At 36.5% G+C, this 15,659-nt stretch overlaps 1 protein-coding gene across 2 annotated transcripts in view; it reads left to right on the top strand.

Moving 5' to 3' along the window:
• Nucleotides 1–839: 839 nt before the first annotated feature.
• The window catches only part of TCEA1 (transcription elongation factor A1), a 30,464-nt gene continuing 15,644 nt past the window's right edge, over nt 840–15,659 (top strand). Inside the window, exons 1-4 of one of the 2 annotated variants that reach the window (XM_063299287.1) lie at nt 840–1,152; nt 2,861–2,939; nt 9,733–9,795; nt 11,521–11,626. In XM_063299287.1, the coding sequence (XP_063155357.1) occupies nt 1,097–1,152; nt 2,861–2,939; nt 9,733–9,795; nt 11,521–11,626 (304 nt within the window). In that variant the 5' untranslated portion in view covers nt 840–1,096. The remainder of the gene's footprint in view (nt 1,153–2,860; nt 2,940–9,732; nt 9,796–11,520; nt 11,627–15,659) is intronic. The other variant, XM_063299288.1, reaches the window with a different exon arrangement.

Here is a 15,659-nt window from a genome sequence, read left to right as displayed (position 1 = left end):
ACAAGCTCAGAGGCAGAGGGTTTACCAGAAAAAATAGATATTTTATTACAGTTTACAGTACAAAGTAGAATTACTGTACTGTATAATCCATCTCTTCATGAAATCCTAATATACATTTAATTACAAACTGTGACAATTTGTAAATCAATAATCACTAAAACTCTTCTTCTGTCATGAAATACAAAACACAACTGCCATGGGCCCTTTTCTCTAAAATTTGTATTTCCTCTTGCATTTTAGAACAAAATACACTTATTCTTTAAATTCTATTCTAAAGCTATTTTAGAATTTTTCTACCTCCAATTTTTATCTATTCAATAAATAGAAAAAAGAAAATATACAGGTAAAATACACAAAGTTTTAATTTCAGGAAATTCCTGGATCCTTGAAGATGCACCCCTCTGTGACAGCCTTCCCAATCCACAGCCTTCCAAATAAATTGGCCTGCAAACCCCAGCCATTTGGGCATGCTGCGAATCATGGGTTTTGTAGTCCAACACAACTGGAGCTGTTCCTGGGCAATTGCCGTCGTGCCTTACTCCTAAACAAATAATTTAACGATCAGAGCTATGTTAACTCCCTGAGATAGCAACCACTGCTGCTTCTTTTTTCTATTCGCCAAGACGAGACAACTCACAGCCACCCATCCCGAGGTGGACCAGTTAACAAAGAGTCTACCTCTTCGTGTCTTTTTCAGCCAGCGACATTGCACTTCTCTAGACGCAGACTATAATCCTCCGTTTCCGCTGGGCGGGCACAGCTATGAAGGGTGAAGGAAGCTCCACCCCCTCTTTTACCCTTAATCGATGTTTTCAGTTTTCCGGAGCATTGCCTGGCTCTTTTTACCGAGGCTTGATCAGCACGGCCTGGCGCCACGGCTGCCGAGCTGTCGCTCCTAGGTCAGGCCGGTTGATGTTCACAGCGACCCCGACAGTGGCTTGACGGCTCCATCTTTGCTTTGCGCTGAAAGCTTTGGCATTCGTCATTCCTGGCGGTAGAAGCAGCGTTGAAGGTTGAAGCTCCCTCCTTCTCGTCAGTCGCCCATTACAGAGGGAGGCGCCGCCGCGGACCCCGGCAGCCGCCATGAGCACCGAAGATGAAATCATCCGCATCGCTAAGAAGATGGACAAGATGGTGCAGAAGAAAAACGCGGTGAGGTCAACCGGGAGGGAGGGAGAAATGCCCGTTAGCCCCCTCGCGCGCCCGACTTGAACTTCTGTCCGACCAATCAGCGGCGCTGCACGCTCAACGGGGCGTCCGCCTTTTTCCGGGGGGGCGGATAAAAGAGGGGCTAGTGGAGGGAAAGCTTCGTTCGCTCGCAGTTCCTCTTTTGTGATGTCCCAACTGTCATCTGTGGAAAGCGCAGTTCGCTCGACGGGACCCTGATCTCCGTGTCTGAGCCAGTCCTGGTAGCTCTCCGGGTTTGTAATGCGCCGTAGTCGTACGTCACATTCAAATCCAGAGAAAGAGTCCTGTGAACGGCATTTATTGCCCTGGCGTAAGGCCCAGTTCTTCACTTCCGGAAAATCGAAAATTAGGGTCCTACCGCCGCCTCCAAGAGAGTCAAAGGCTCGCCTGTGTTTTAAAGCCATATTAATGTTGGGGGGGGGGGGTTGGCGGAAAGCTCCCTGTTCTATTCTTAAGACCCACTGCTACCTTTCTCTCTTTAAGAATGCGATGCCAGCCCCTTTTCTCCTTTTCCCGAAGACGTTGTGGCTTTTCTGGTTGTATGGAGTTATAGGATCTATAGTAAAAAATATCTTAAAGACACTTACACTATAAGTATATATCTAAGCTTTCATTTTGCAGTTCAGCACTATACATTATACTGTGTTGTTTTTAACTGTGCCTCTTGTAAATTTGAGCATCCTTTGAGATTCTTGCTGAATATCATACTGAAATTTAAATGGTGCTTCAATAGGATTGACTGCATTTTTACTGTGTGGATAGTGAAAACTGAAAATGTTTTATTGTAATGTTTATTAATCTTTTTTTACAGTAGATACTATAAACAAAAATGTTTGGTTCAAAATGCTTTTGATTGCCCACACTATACATTTCTATTATAAAAGATAAGGTAAAATAATTGTAAATTTAAAAGTACCAATCTAAAATAGGATTACATGTTCCAGAAATAGGGAGCCTCTGGTCTCTAGATGTTGCTAAGATGCAACTTCCTGTATCTCTGGGCAATCTCAAGTGCCAACACACTTGAAGTAAATTGTCTGATGAAGAAGCATGTTGGCAGAATTAAGCTTTTGGTTTTGCTAAGAAATTTGATATGTGATTGGCATTATATAGGAAAAACATTCTGTGACTACCAAGAAAGAACTTCTGGGTACTCTTATCAAAGAAACATTATAGTGAGATGCAAAGCTACATCTTCCTGGAAAATCACAACCTAATGAAAACATTAGCCTGGGATAATTAAAATTCTTGCTTATGTATGTTCCAGTTTATTTTCCATCTAGTTACTTGCAGAAAAAATAAAGGTGTTGCACAAAGTGATACTGTGTACTAAAATATGTTTTATTTAAAATATAAATATACAACATGAATTTTAGAGTAAAGTCAGCCTTGACACTATTTTTAGGATAAGAATATGTCTGCTATTAATTAAAAATAATTTTTGGCTGAAGCCGTCCCATGTTCTTATTTTAAGTATGGATTTAATATGCAGATTCATACACTGAGATATTTTTTTCTATTTCCATTTGGTTCTCTTTTTAAGTCTGCTTGAGTCATGATATGGTGGCATTGTTAAGAGCTATAAATGCTTTTATTATACTGATATTAGTAACTATTAATGCTTTTTATAGTATATTCAGTGTAATGAATTACCTTATTGTATAATGAATAGGTTCAAGTTGACAGAGGTAATGTTGCACATATGGATATTCAAAAATCAAGAGCAGTTGAGTAAGATTAGAGAAGAAAAGGTAAGCAGTAGCTTTTCCTATTATTAGATATAGAATCAGAGTGTACTAAACCTTTTTCCATGTGCGTTATGCTGCCATTCTATACTCACATACCTGAAATAAAATTTAATTTAGTGGAACCTACATTTGAGTAGGTGTGAAGGAATTTTCTCTGTTGGTTATAGACAGCAACACATCTGTGTATAGCCTCTTAAGACATGGAGCATAGAATCAGATTTTAGTAGTATTTTAAATGGAGTAATAATGAACTACACTCATGTATCCTTGGGTGGTTTTAAATCAAACTTCAAAATATAAATGATAAAATTATTTCCGAAGTTCATAAACCCTTGACTAGCAATAGCTACAGTCCTATGTGCTTAGAATCTTCATATCTATTGTTTTCCATGCTAAATTAAATAAACGTTTAGAATATTTTTAATATTAGATTGTTATAGCTGAATTTTAATCATGTGAATTATAAAGAAAGATAAAACCCACCAAATTTAGTGAAACTTGGCTCCCAATTAGCAACCTTTTGATTATAGCATAAAGTAATATCTGAGAGAAAGAGAGAGGGAGGGAGAATTCCTATTGGATTGAGGCAGAGGTTTTAGAAATTTTTCAACAGAATGTTCCTTTCCGCCCATTATGTATGCTTAAAGTTCCAGTTCTAAATGCCTGATACATTAAGCTTGAGCTTTATGTATATCATAGAGCACATACGGGCATGTAGAAGATTTGATCTGTGGCATTGTAGTATATAACTGGGAAAAAAAGTTTATGATACCCTGGAGTACACTGCTTGCCAGTATAGATTATATTGTGTTATCTGTGGAATAATGGATGACCCAAGGGACTGATTCATACAAGGCAACTTTCAGTGTTCATAAATTTACTGTGCCCCAATATGTTTAGTAGAAACTTTCTTAAGAGAAAGGACACAGGGCTGTGATCTTAGAAGGATTTATATCACAGTATCAAAGAAGACTAACAATGTAAGCTGTGCCCTCATGTGTACTTAGGTCTTTTTATGAGTTCCGCTCTGAGCAGAACTGTCATTTGGAATTTTCCCATAAAATACCAGGTTCTGTACTGACATTTAGGTACACATTTGGTTTTAGCTTCTCAGTATGAGTAAAGCATTTTAGCTGCTAGACCATAATAATGAGCTTATGGTGCATAAAGCTTGTTTGTGACATTATTCAATTGCTGAGATTGGCCATCTTCCAGTGTTACACAGCCAAACTGTATCTTTTTTTGGTGGGGGGAGCATGAGGATCAAAGTGGGAAGGCTGATGGGACAATAATGTCATATAAATGCCTGGTTAGGTCTCTGTTTGTTGTGTATGCTTATCTTTTGCTTCAGGAGGTTTTTTTTTCTTGGTAATATTTTAGGGACTCAGGTGCCATAAAAACAGTTTGGAGGCCACATGAACTCAATAAACTACAGATCATGCATCCCTACCGTAGTTTTATAACTGCTTCTGTTTTTTATTATAAGCTCCTGTGGGGACTTGCCATGGGCTGACTGGGAATTCTGGTAGTCCCAACACATCTGAGAGCATTAGGACAAAGAACATGTCTTAGCAAAAGGCATAATGGTAGTAGTGACATTTATTTTCTAAATATCATATAACAATGTATTAAAACCAAGTAAGTGAACAATACTATAACCATACGTGAATGAGGATATCTTTAAATACTAGATAAACAAGGTATTGTTGAGCATGTCTATAGTGGCAAGCCACTAAACAGTGCTTTCATATTCACAACTGAAATCAATGGAAAACATTTTTCTCTTGTATTACTTAATAAGGGAAGAGGCTGCAGTTATAATAGAAATTAATATTATTTGTCCTTTTAGAACTGTTTTGTAGTAAATGTTAAATTTTTGCAAATTAATGAAAAAAGCAAGAAGCAATCATGCTGTGTGTGTATGTGTATTGTGCAGACTTAAGTATTTAGAAAGTATTTTTGAAAGGTGTTTTTAATACTTGCTTTACAGTAATACTTCACGTAGATGGCTTCAGTTTCTTGGAAATTTTATCTTGAAATTAGTTGAGATACTTGCTGTCAGAAATATTGCCTAACAAAAGTGAAAGAAAGTCAACCTAGTAAGATATTATCAAAAATCTTTCTCTCTCTCTCTCTCTCTCTCTCACACACACACACACACAGTGTGTGTGTGTGTGTGCATGTGTATGTATATATGAGATTTTGCATAATTGCGAACATGAATAATCACAAGGTTCAATCAAGCTTGATATGATCGTTGTAAATTCTGAAATTCGAATGAAATAAGGAGTACTATTTGATAAATTTAAAGTCTTGCTTTCATCTATATTTAAAGTTTAACAATTTGGGCACTAAAAGTACACTGGTACTTTTTACACATATAGCAAAAAAGTACACTGGTCATGGTCATCTTGATGAATTATTTATTTCTGTTGCAATACTGTGCCTGTTTATGTGGGAATAAGTCCTGTTGAACTCAGTGAGACTTAATTCTGGAAAATAAGGTAAATGTAATACAGTAGATACATTTTTTGATAAATGTGGCCAAGAAGGAAAATAAATGTGGAGTTCTAAGAATGCAGAAAATGTCTATCATCCAAGTACACTTGGAGATTTCACTGGTTTCTGTTATGTTTATAATCTAGTAGAAATTGTGTTTACCATTTATTTGTGCAAAAATATCACAATTGTTGTCAGAGGACCACAATATCTATTATAGGTAGTCCTCGTTTAGCTACTGCCTCGTTTAACAACCGTTAGTTGCAACAGTGATGAAACAGTAACTTTACAACCAATCCTTGCATTTAAGACCTTTGCAGGTCTGTAAAGCAAAGGAAAACTGAAGTAAGATCATAAGCACATTCACGGTTTCACTTGGTGACTGTTTTACTTAATGACCAAGTTGCTGGTCCCAATTGTGGTCAGTAAACAAGGGCTACCTGTATACCAATCATGACTTCTATATCTAGCAAAATAAATAGTTGAGATCATGATTACTAGTTACTGTCTATGGAGGGTGACTAAAGAATAACAAGTAAGCAGTGGAGAAATTTGCAAAAATTGAAAATTATACTAGTATTAATCAGAATTGCTTGTAATGTAAAATAAGGTAGTAATAAATAATGCTCATTTTAGAAGTGTTTTATTCTTCGTATTTGAAATCTGCTTTGGAAGAATATAAATTAATATTAAAGTAGAGTTTTAATTATGGCATGATTAAAACACAATGAAGAATTCTAATCAAACCTGTGATGTTCTTATTATTATTATTCCCAACAACTGATTATGAAACCAGGAACTGTAGAAAAACCCTATCCAGGCTGAACATAACCATATTACAAGCAGGCAGCCCAAAGTTTAAATTCAGGGTATAACGTCACAGTAGAAAAGGTAGGGAAAGAAGTTTTAATATCCAAGTGCACCTAAGCTAATCAGGAAGACCATTGTTATGGATCAGTAATCCTGGTACTGCGTAAAGCCCTTTTGACCCATCATCATCATGAACAATTTACTGCTCACCACCTGACCATTTTGCCTCTTAGATCAATCCTGTCAGATAGCATTCCAGCAGAACTCATTGCCTCCATTTTGTTCTATCCTTACATGACTGATTGACCGGTATAACCTTTGTAGTAGCACACATTTCACTTAAACATGTTTAGAGTTTCTTTCTCATCCTTCAGACTCCTAGCCATCTAAGAACAATAAGAGGAAAGGTCACATTGTAAATTCATTACTCATTGACTCTACTTTTCTACTCAGTTTTCTATCATTGTGCCAACTGAAACCCTATACAGGGTAGTATTTGCTTACCAACCACTTGTTCAGCAACTGTTCAGAATTATGACGGTGCTGAACAAGGGGAACTTACAACCAGTCCTCAAAGCTCTGGCCATTGCAGTGCCCCGGTGGTCACATGATTGCGATTCAGGCACATGGCAACCAGTTCGCATTTATGACAGTTGCAGCGTCCCATGGTCACATGATCACCATTTGTGACTTCAGTGCTGGCTTCCCACAAGCAAAGTCAATAGGGAAGCCAGCAAGGAAGGTTGCAAATTGCTCTAATAAGCCCCCCACCCGCCCCTGTCTTCCTGTGTACCACGCAGGCCCTCCTTCCCTGGGCCTCCCTGCGCTTGAACGCATGCACCCTGCGCCCTCCTTCCCTGGGCCTTCCTGCACTCGCACTCACATGCCCCCTACCTCCTTCCCTGGGCCTCCCTGCGCTTGCATGCATGCACCCCATGCCCTCCTTCTCTCGGTCTCCCTGCACTCACATGCACGCACCCTGCGTCCTCCTTCCCTGGGCGTCCCTGTGCTTGCTTGCATCTGAGCCCGCAGCACCCCCCCTCCCCCAACTCACGTGTGGCTGATGCTGGGCCTTCCAGGGACTCCCCCACCCCCCTGCAGCACCCCCACACTCCTTACCTAGGACTCCTGCTGCCTTCCGCTTAACGACCCACATATCTTAGGGTTAAAGGGCAACCGGGAGTGCCTGGATTGCCATCACTAAGCGATGCAGTCGTGTGACATTGCACTTCGTAACCGCATCCTGGCCCCAATTGCTATCGTAATTCAGGGACCACCTTTAGTACTAAATTGTACTATTTAATTATTGTGGCAGCAAACAAACAGTACCTGCATCACTATGAAAGTCTTTACTGAACAGCATCTGGGATGAAATAGATCCTGAAAAATCAACATATTGATTTGTCAGTCAACCTAGCAGGTTCCTGAATCTCAGATAGTGACTTTAAGGACTATAAATATAGTATTCCTTTTGACTGTATATTTGGAAAGGGAGCATCTTCGCCTCTTGAATAACTTTGCTATTTGTTTTACTTGTCTTGTATGCCACTCCATTCATTCCTGACTGGGCAACTTACATACTTATTTGCAATTTTTACAAATTATTATTTGTAAATAATAATTGTAAACAATTAAAAATAATACACAATTACAATAATAAATAATTCTATCATGTAGTATGCAAAAATATAGAGCAAATAAACAACCAACCTGGAGAACCAACACAGTATAATCTGGTCACTAATGCTAAACACTGGGTGGCAACGTCATAGTCTCCAAGGACTGTGTATGAGATGAATGCTGCATGTATGGGAGATTTTGGAACTTGGATGAACAGTAAATAAATGAGAATAAGAGAAAAGGGATAAATGCCACCCAAGTACTCTGCTAGTACATCTCCTCCACCGATCCTCAAGAGAGGAGATTATGGGACTGAATATATACTTATCCTTGGAGCTTCAATATAAGATTTGAATGGGGCAACTTATTATGTTCTGTGTCTTAAGGCTGTGACCCTATTAAGTGTTCATGAGTGGCCAGATACCAAAGTAGAGCAGAATTCCTAACTTTTTTCCAAGAGAGAATGCTAACCTGCATGTGAGGATTAATGTATTATGGCAAGACATTTCAGACAACCACATCATTATTCATGAAGACCTTCAAGTCAGTCATGATTTCTGATGATTACATGGACAAGTCTATGCAGTTTTCTTGGCAATATTTTTCAAAAGTGGTTTACCATTGCCTTTTTCCTAGGGCTGAGAGAGAGTGACTAGCCCAGAGTTATCTAGCTGGCTTCATGCCTAAAACAAGACTAGAACTCCTGGTCACCCAGTTTCTAGCCCTGTGCCTTTAACCACCACACCAAACCTGACTCCTCCAAGTGGTGCAGCATGGAGTTTGGTTTTGGCTGTTTGTATATGGAATCTCAAGTTGTATCTATTGGGGTTCTAAGCAGAGAAGCCTTACTAACTGATTAAATTCTCATGTGTCCTGAAGATGGATTGCTTTAGGCAAAGGACATTTTATTCATATTTTCCTATCACCAGAGTTCCTTATTTTGAGCAATAAATACTTGTGACATGAAACCAAAGCATGATGGGAACTGTCTAATTTGAATTGTCTCCCTGTATGGAATTTTTATAATTGTAGGGTGCTGTGATTCAGTGCTCAGTAGTTGTGATATGAATATGAAGTTGACATTAATTGACTATTTTTTTAAATTCTGTCAGCTAAAAGAAATTTATTCTTTCAATGGAAGGGAAATTCTCTGTGATAAGAACAAGGTTAATACAGTACAAATGTGTGTTTTTGATATACTGTGCTTATATTCCATTAAATCACTCTTACAACTCAGTTCTGTTTCATCCATTCCAACAGGATATTTCTTTTTGATACTCATGTCTTACATGTTGCCAGAGAAGCAGATTTTTGCAAATCTTAATAGCCTTTTAAGCAGTGCAGTATAGGAATGTACCCTAAAGCTGATGTACCCTAAAAACTAATTTGAATGCTGTCCTTTTTTACTATATTTAAAAATCAATTAGGAGTTCAGCATTAAATAGAAATTAGACTGATTACACTAGTGAAAATCTAATGAAAAATTGTCAACAACGTAGTTCACCCCCACCAGGACATATTGTATAGAATTTGGTTTTGTGCTACTTCAATCATTTTTTTTTAGGTTGAATTTCTGTTTTGTGCAGGACATTGGGAAAAATTAGTGTTCTTCAGAAGATGTTAATTAAAAGTTACTTGCTTCATCCAGAGAGCCTTTATCTTAAGATAGATCCAGTTCATGTTTTTTGGGAAGAGAAGTCAGTTGCTCCTGGAGCAAACATGAATACATATTTTTCAGAAGTTTATCAATAGCATTTTCACTAGCATTCATATTATAGATTTGGGGATGAATGAAATAATGATACTAGATCTGTTTTTTAATTATATAGCAATAGGTATATTTAATCTTTTACAATGTGTTTTACAGGCAGGGGCTCTTGATTTACTCAAGGAACTTAAGAATATGCCCATGACACTGGAATTGTTACAGGTATGCTTTTTTTACATCAGCAAACACTGAAGTTGATTATTCTATAAACACGGAGAAGTAGAAGCTAACATTCATCAGTGGGATATTTTGGATTCCTTACAAAAACAAAGCTTCAGATGTTGATTTCTGTCTTTAATAACATAAATGCTGCAAATATATTGATAAGGAAAAATTATATTCAGTTACGATTATTGCATCTATAAAGCAAGTCAGTAGAATTATGCTTATGTATCCTGTATCTATACAATACTTGAGCTATAGCAGTTAGCACATGTCTTGGAAATATGTATGTATGTATGTATGTATTAAATGTATGTGCCTCCCAAATCCCAGTGACTCTAGTTAGTTAAAATAAAAAACAATATATATTAAAAAGTATTAAAAATATAAAATAAAAAGTATTATTCCACAAAAAGTAGAAAGCTGACCATCCTGATAGAAATAGAAATATATATATATATATATATATATATATATATATATATATATATAAATATAAATATAAATAAAAGGACATCTCTAAGTTTGTCATGAAATCAGGATTTGAGCCTACCTCATAACACATTTAAGGGAAAGCTACTATAGTTCCCTCATCAGATCTGCTATGAAGAGATCTCTCTCTTTGGTGACCTGAAATTGCAGATGAGGTGATAAGGGAAACTGAATTTTCAAAGGAACTGAAAGAATAAAATACATTCAAGACATTTCATCTGTTTTCTGACTAATCTGTAATAAATATTCATGTTTAATTATGTAAATATTTAAACGAGGTACAGTTCTGTTATACACACACATGAGAAATCACTATTCTGAACTGATAGTTACACAAAGCTGTTAGCTTCAGAACATCTATGCCGTAGCTAACAGAAAAGGACCAGTTTATTTTTAATTTATGTTAATTTTTGTTACACATGAGCTTGTTTCAGATGGAATAGGATTAAAACAGAACAAATTTGTGTGATCATTGAAAACTGGATGCTAATTCTTTTTAACAACTATCAATGATGCCTGGTTTGTTCAGTTATAAAAATTCCTTACAATTTTTTTCTAGCACAGTAGTTGGCAGTAGAACAGCATATTTTATTTTGAAAATATATAAAAAAGAAGAAAAAGAAAAAAAGAAAATGCACAAAAATGAAATCAGGTAAACAGGTTATGCTGCATATGACAAATAATTCAGACTAGAGCCAAGTCCCTGTCACAGTCAGACTTGCTAATTGTGCCCAGAACGTTTTTTTTAAAAAAACCTAATCACTTTTATTTCACAAAGAAATTGAAATCAAAACTTACATTCAGTTATAAAGCTGAAAGTCGGGAAAGTTAAACCTCCATCATGCCATAGCCATAAATAATATAAGTAAAATTTAATATATTTAAAATTTAATATAAAATTTAAAATTTAAGATAAGCTTTGGTATTTTTCTTTATATAAAAGCATTCTTAATATCTTATTAATCTGCTTGAAATAACTTGTATTGCTATGCTAATAGTGTACCTTTAAGAAAATATAGAAACCTTATATCATTTATTGATCACCATTACCTCAGCTATTTACAGTATATCAACTTTGATATGCGATTAAAAAACTTCTTATATTTACCACCACCAATAAAGGGGGTTTCTTTGGAATAACTGTTCTGACATATTTTGGGGAGGATTTAATGGCATATATATTCTGACTTGCAAATACCTGTTATTAATAGCCATGACTATCTTTATTTTCAGTCTACAAGAATTGGAATGTCTGTGAATGCAATTCGAAAGCAAAGCACAGATGAAGAAATTACATCTCTAGCAAAATCTCTCATTAAATCGTGGAAGAAATTACTAGGTACAGCTGCATCAAGCTTCTGCATTTTTTCTTTTCCATCTGATTTTCAAATTAATCTAAATATTAACTCCTTATTTCAGTCTTGCATAACCAGTTTCTCCTTATGGTTTTTGGCCTTTTGGCTGTGGTGAGGAATGCAACATCAGGCCTCAGGGATATTCCTTCTTGATCATACTACTTGCTACTGACTGCTAGGTTTGGCTGATGAATATGGGTGCAGGTGGGGAGGATGGATACCCTGAAGAATTCTCAAGTAGTTTAGTATGTGTTAGACAACTGAGAATGGTTGAAGCATGGGGAAAAGAGCATTTTGAAATTCAAATTCTTTTTAAAAATTACCTTTAAACCTAATGCACTGAGGCTATAGTGAAACCTTAAAATATAAACTAAGATTTTTACAATAAAGTATTAAAATATAATCTAATATATTTTTAAATATATATAAAAGGGAATAATAATAATAATAATGATGATGATGATGATGATGATGATGCAGCATCTTGAAGGCAGACCAGTAAGCTGTGGAAACCTATTTGAAGCTCCTCACGCTACAGTAAATTTTCACTAAACTTAAAAAAAAAAGGACCCAGAGATAAATAATGCTGATGAATGTACCTTGTAAATTCTCTCAAGGTCTGTAGATAGTTTTCTCTAGCTAGATGTGAATGACAGCTTCCAAGAATCTTAGCCAGCCTACAATCAGAATGGTGTGAGTTGTATACCACCATTCTGGAGATTAGAATAATGTTCATGGAATAATTATTTATTTTGTAATCAAGCTTCTACCTTTTGAATGTTCTCTGCTGATGATAAAGCTATTTTTCATTTTTATACCAAGAATTAGAAAAGCTCAAATAAAAACAACAGTTTTCAGAAAATAATGTATCTTTGCCTTTGGCATATCTGAAGGAAAAGGTAATTTGAAAGCATAGCTTTCCCAATTAGTGTCAAAGAGATGGCAAAATTCTGCTGTAAGTTGCTATGCTTTAAAGTTCTTCAAGCACACAAATAGTGGGTTTTTTGTTTTTTTTAATACTATATACACCATGATGAACATATGATCTCAGCAAAGTTGCTTCTGGGTGCAGTTCAAGGTGCTGGTAATTCATCTTCCTACATGGTTTGGAGCCAGGTTACTTACAGGTCTGTCTCTTCCTGATTATCTCTACACATCCTATCTGATCTGGCAGGAGAGGCATGCTGTGGGTACCATCAGCCAAAGAATGTCGGTTTGTGGGACCTGAAGGAGAGCCTTTTCTGCCATGGCATGCACCTTTGGAACATCCCTCCTGAGATTAGGTTAACCTTCTGCAAGACTTTGAAGACCTGGTTCTGTGCCCAAACCTGAGGCCCTGGGTGTGGGATGGAGCCCATTTCTTGTCTATTTTGAGGGCTTTTTATGATTCTCTGACAGCTGTGTATTTTATTTCTTCTTTTACTTTTTGTATTATATATATTTTATTTGTTTTTAATGTTGTGAGTCACCCAGCATCATGTACTTGAGATGGGTAGCCGTATAAATCGAACAGGATGGATGGATGGATATGATACTGTTAAATGTAGTTTTTATGTGAGTCCTTTTAAATAAATGGGGAAATGATGTGAATGCTGTTAGGAGAAGGTGCTCAAGTTGAATTCACCTTTTTGACCAGTGGAAGTTTGAAAGGAATAGTTACACAGGAATTAAATAATTTGTCTATATTTTTATTGGATTGTTGACTAAAATTTCTGTCCGTAATTTATCTACAATAATTCTTTGCTTCTGCATAGTAATAGAAATACCTTAATCTTAAAAATCAAAACTTGATATTATATTTCTGGCATTCTTCTGGCATTAAGTCTTTTAGATAATTAATTGTTAGAGGCCCACATAGATTTTAAACTACAATTTTTAGTCTGACATCTAGTTTTCTGAAATACTGAAAACAAATTAATTTAGGCAAAATAAAACACTTCAGTGTTAGTCGCATTTGAAAACGCTTTAAATTTACAAACAGGTTCAAATAAGGGTGCATGATTTTATGATTTTACCCCATTATTTGTTCTATGTTCACTGGGAATGCATAAATAAAAATAACGGCTCCAGACTTGCCTTTTTGAAAAGAGAGAGGTTCTGGAACAGAATTTTAGGATTATAGGAGGCTTCAGGGAGAGTTGCAGAAATAATCCTCTTCCCATCTGCACAAGCAACTGTCTAGTTCATAGAGGTTCACTGCATACTAATCTGGAGAGTACTCCGTATTTAAGTAGAACCTTATATTTGAAGATGTAAAAAACTGAAGTAGTTTAGCTGTTATCAAGTCAGGTTCATGTTCCTGGTGACTGCATAGATAAATGCTCACATTTTCACCTGTCTCCAGTAATAACCTGTAATGCTTCTATGGACACTCTAGTAATCTCTTTTGATCCCATCCATATACTCTACCTGTTCTTTGACTTCTCTCTTCTGTCTTGCCAAGCATAATAATCTTCTCTGGTCCATCATGCACCTGTATTATAAGCCTTAATTATTCTAATCTATATGGTTTAGATCCAAGATAACACCCAGACTATCTACATCAGTCTCGCTGACATCGATCTTGCAAGTCTTTTATTTTCTTTCAAGAGAGGCTGAAGGTCGCCTTTGTTAGTGGAGTGGCCTCCGATCCTCAGGGCATGCCATTGTCTCCTGAGCACCTTGCTGCAGTATTGTTGCAACACCAACCACAGGTGGATTTACAAATAACTGATTTGCTAAGTGCAGTAATATCAGTCTCACTAGGTAGACCAGACCAGGAAATCAATCCACAAGAAGGCTGAAACTACAGTACTTTTATTGAGATAACAGAATCTTGCAAGTCTGTGCTGTACCTCCTCCTCCTCCTTATAATTCAGTGAATTATCAGCCCTTTAAGGTGGACCAGACTAGGAAATCAAAGTCATGCAGGCCAATACTACTTTTATTATAAGGTTATAGTAAAAGAATCTTGTAAGCCTGAATGTGCTCCCCCACCCCATCCCACCCTTTAGCTTTGTGGGACCTAGGGAAGGTCTTGTCTGAGTTGTTTTCTCAGGTTAGAATTCTACCCTGGACTCAGGTTTCTTTTATCTGACTGTTGTCTTGGTAGTGCCTCTTACCCCTGTTCCTCAAGGTCGTTCCTTCTTCCCATTACAATTAGGGAGGTGTCTGCCTGAGCCATTTCTGAATGTTACCTCATTCTGGACTTAAGAAAAGCTTAAGCCCCTTTTTAAGTTCCTGCATATCTCCATCAAGGTCATCTTACTTTCTACAGGATGGTTTCCTCCCAATTAACATTCAGGAAGATGGTTAAAACACTGTTCTTTCACAGAGCCTTCCAAGAATAACTATTGTACTGAAGTAGAATTAGTTGGTAAAAAATAAAGAAATGTGGTTGACATGTTCTTAACCTTCATGATGTTTTCTAAATTTGTCAGGTGATTTAGCACAGGTAAAATGTGAGTCTTCTATTTCTATATTAGTATAGATGTAATAGTATAGATTTCTCCTTAAAATAAATAATGCATGTAGTAAGGCAGTTACTGGTTCTTACTTTTGTTGTCTTTTCAGTTGAATATAATTATTTTAATGTAAAGATTTTTTTTCATTTGTGGATTAGCAACTAGACAAAACTGTTAATTGAAAAATGAGAATTATGTGTATTCAGGAAGGTTTTTGAAGAGTCAGGATTGTTATAACTGCCTTTCACATTTAAACTGGGTTTGCTGGTCCATACTGTTAGATGTGAATTAAAGCATCATTGAGAACTAGATGTTTCTGGTTACATTATCTGAGCTACATTGTGTTAAGTGACATTTAAGGAGTTGCTATTTTACAATCTTGGGAGAAATGAAAAACCTATACTTTGGGTCTGCTAAACTATGGTTCTCAATGAATACTGTATGACCAATGGTGAGAAATGCTATGAATTCAGGAACATTTGGAGAAATACAGCTTTCTCATCCTTGTATACCAATTACTGTGGTAAGATATATGAAGTGCTTTAAATGCATGCAGTATGCTGAATAAATAACA

Source organism: Candoia aspera, chromosome 3, assembly GCF_035149785.1.
Source record: "Candoia aspera isolate rCanAsp1 chromosome 3, rCanAsp1.hap2, whole genome shotgun sequence".
NCBI classification, from domain to species: Eukaryota; Metazoa; Chordata; class Lepidosauria; order Squamata; family Boidae; genus Candoia; species Candoia aspera.
Note: the sequence above shows the minus strand (reverse complement) of the source record. Positions and strands in the feature narration are given on the sequence as shown.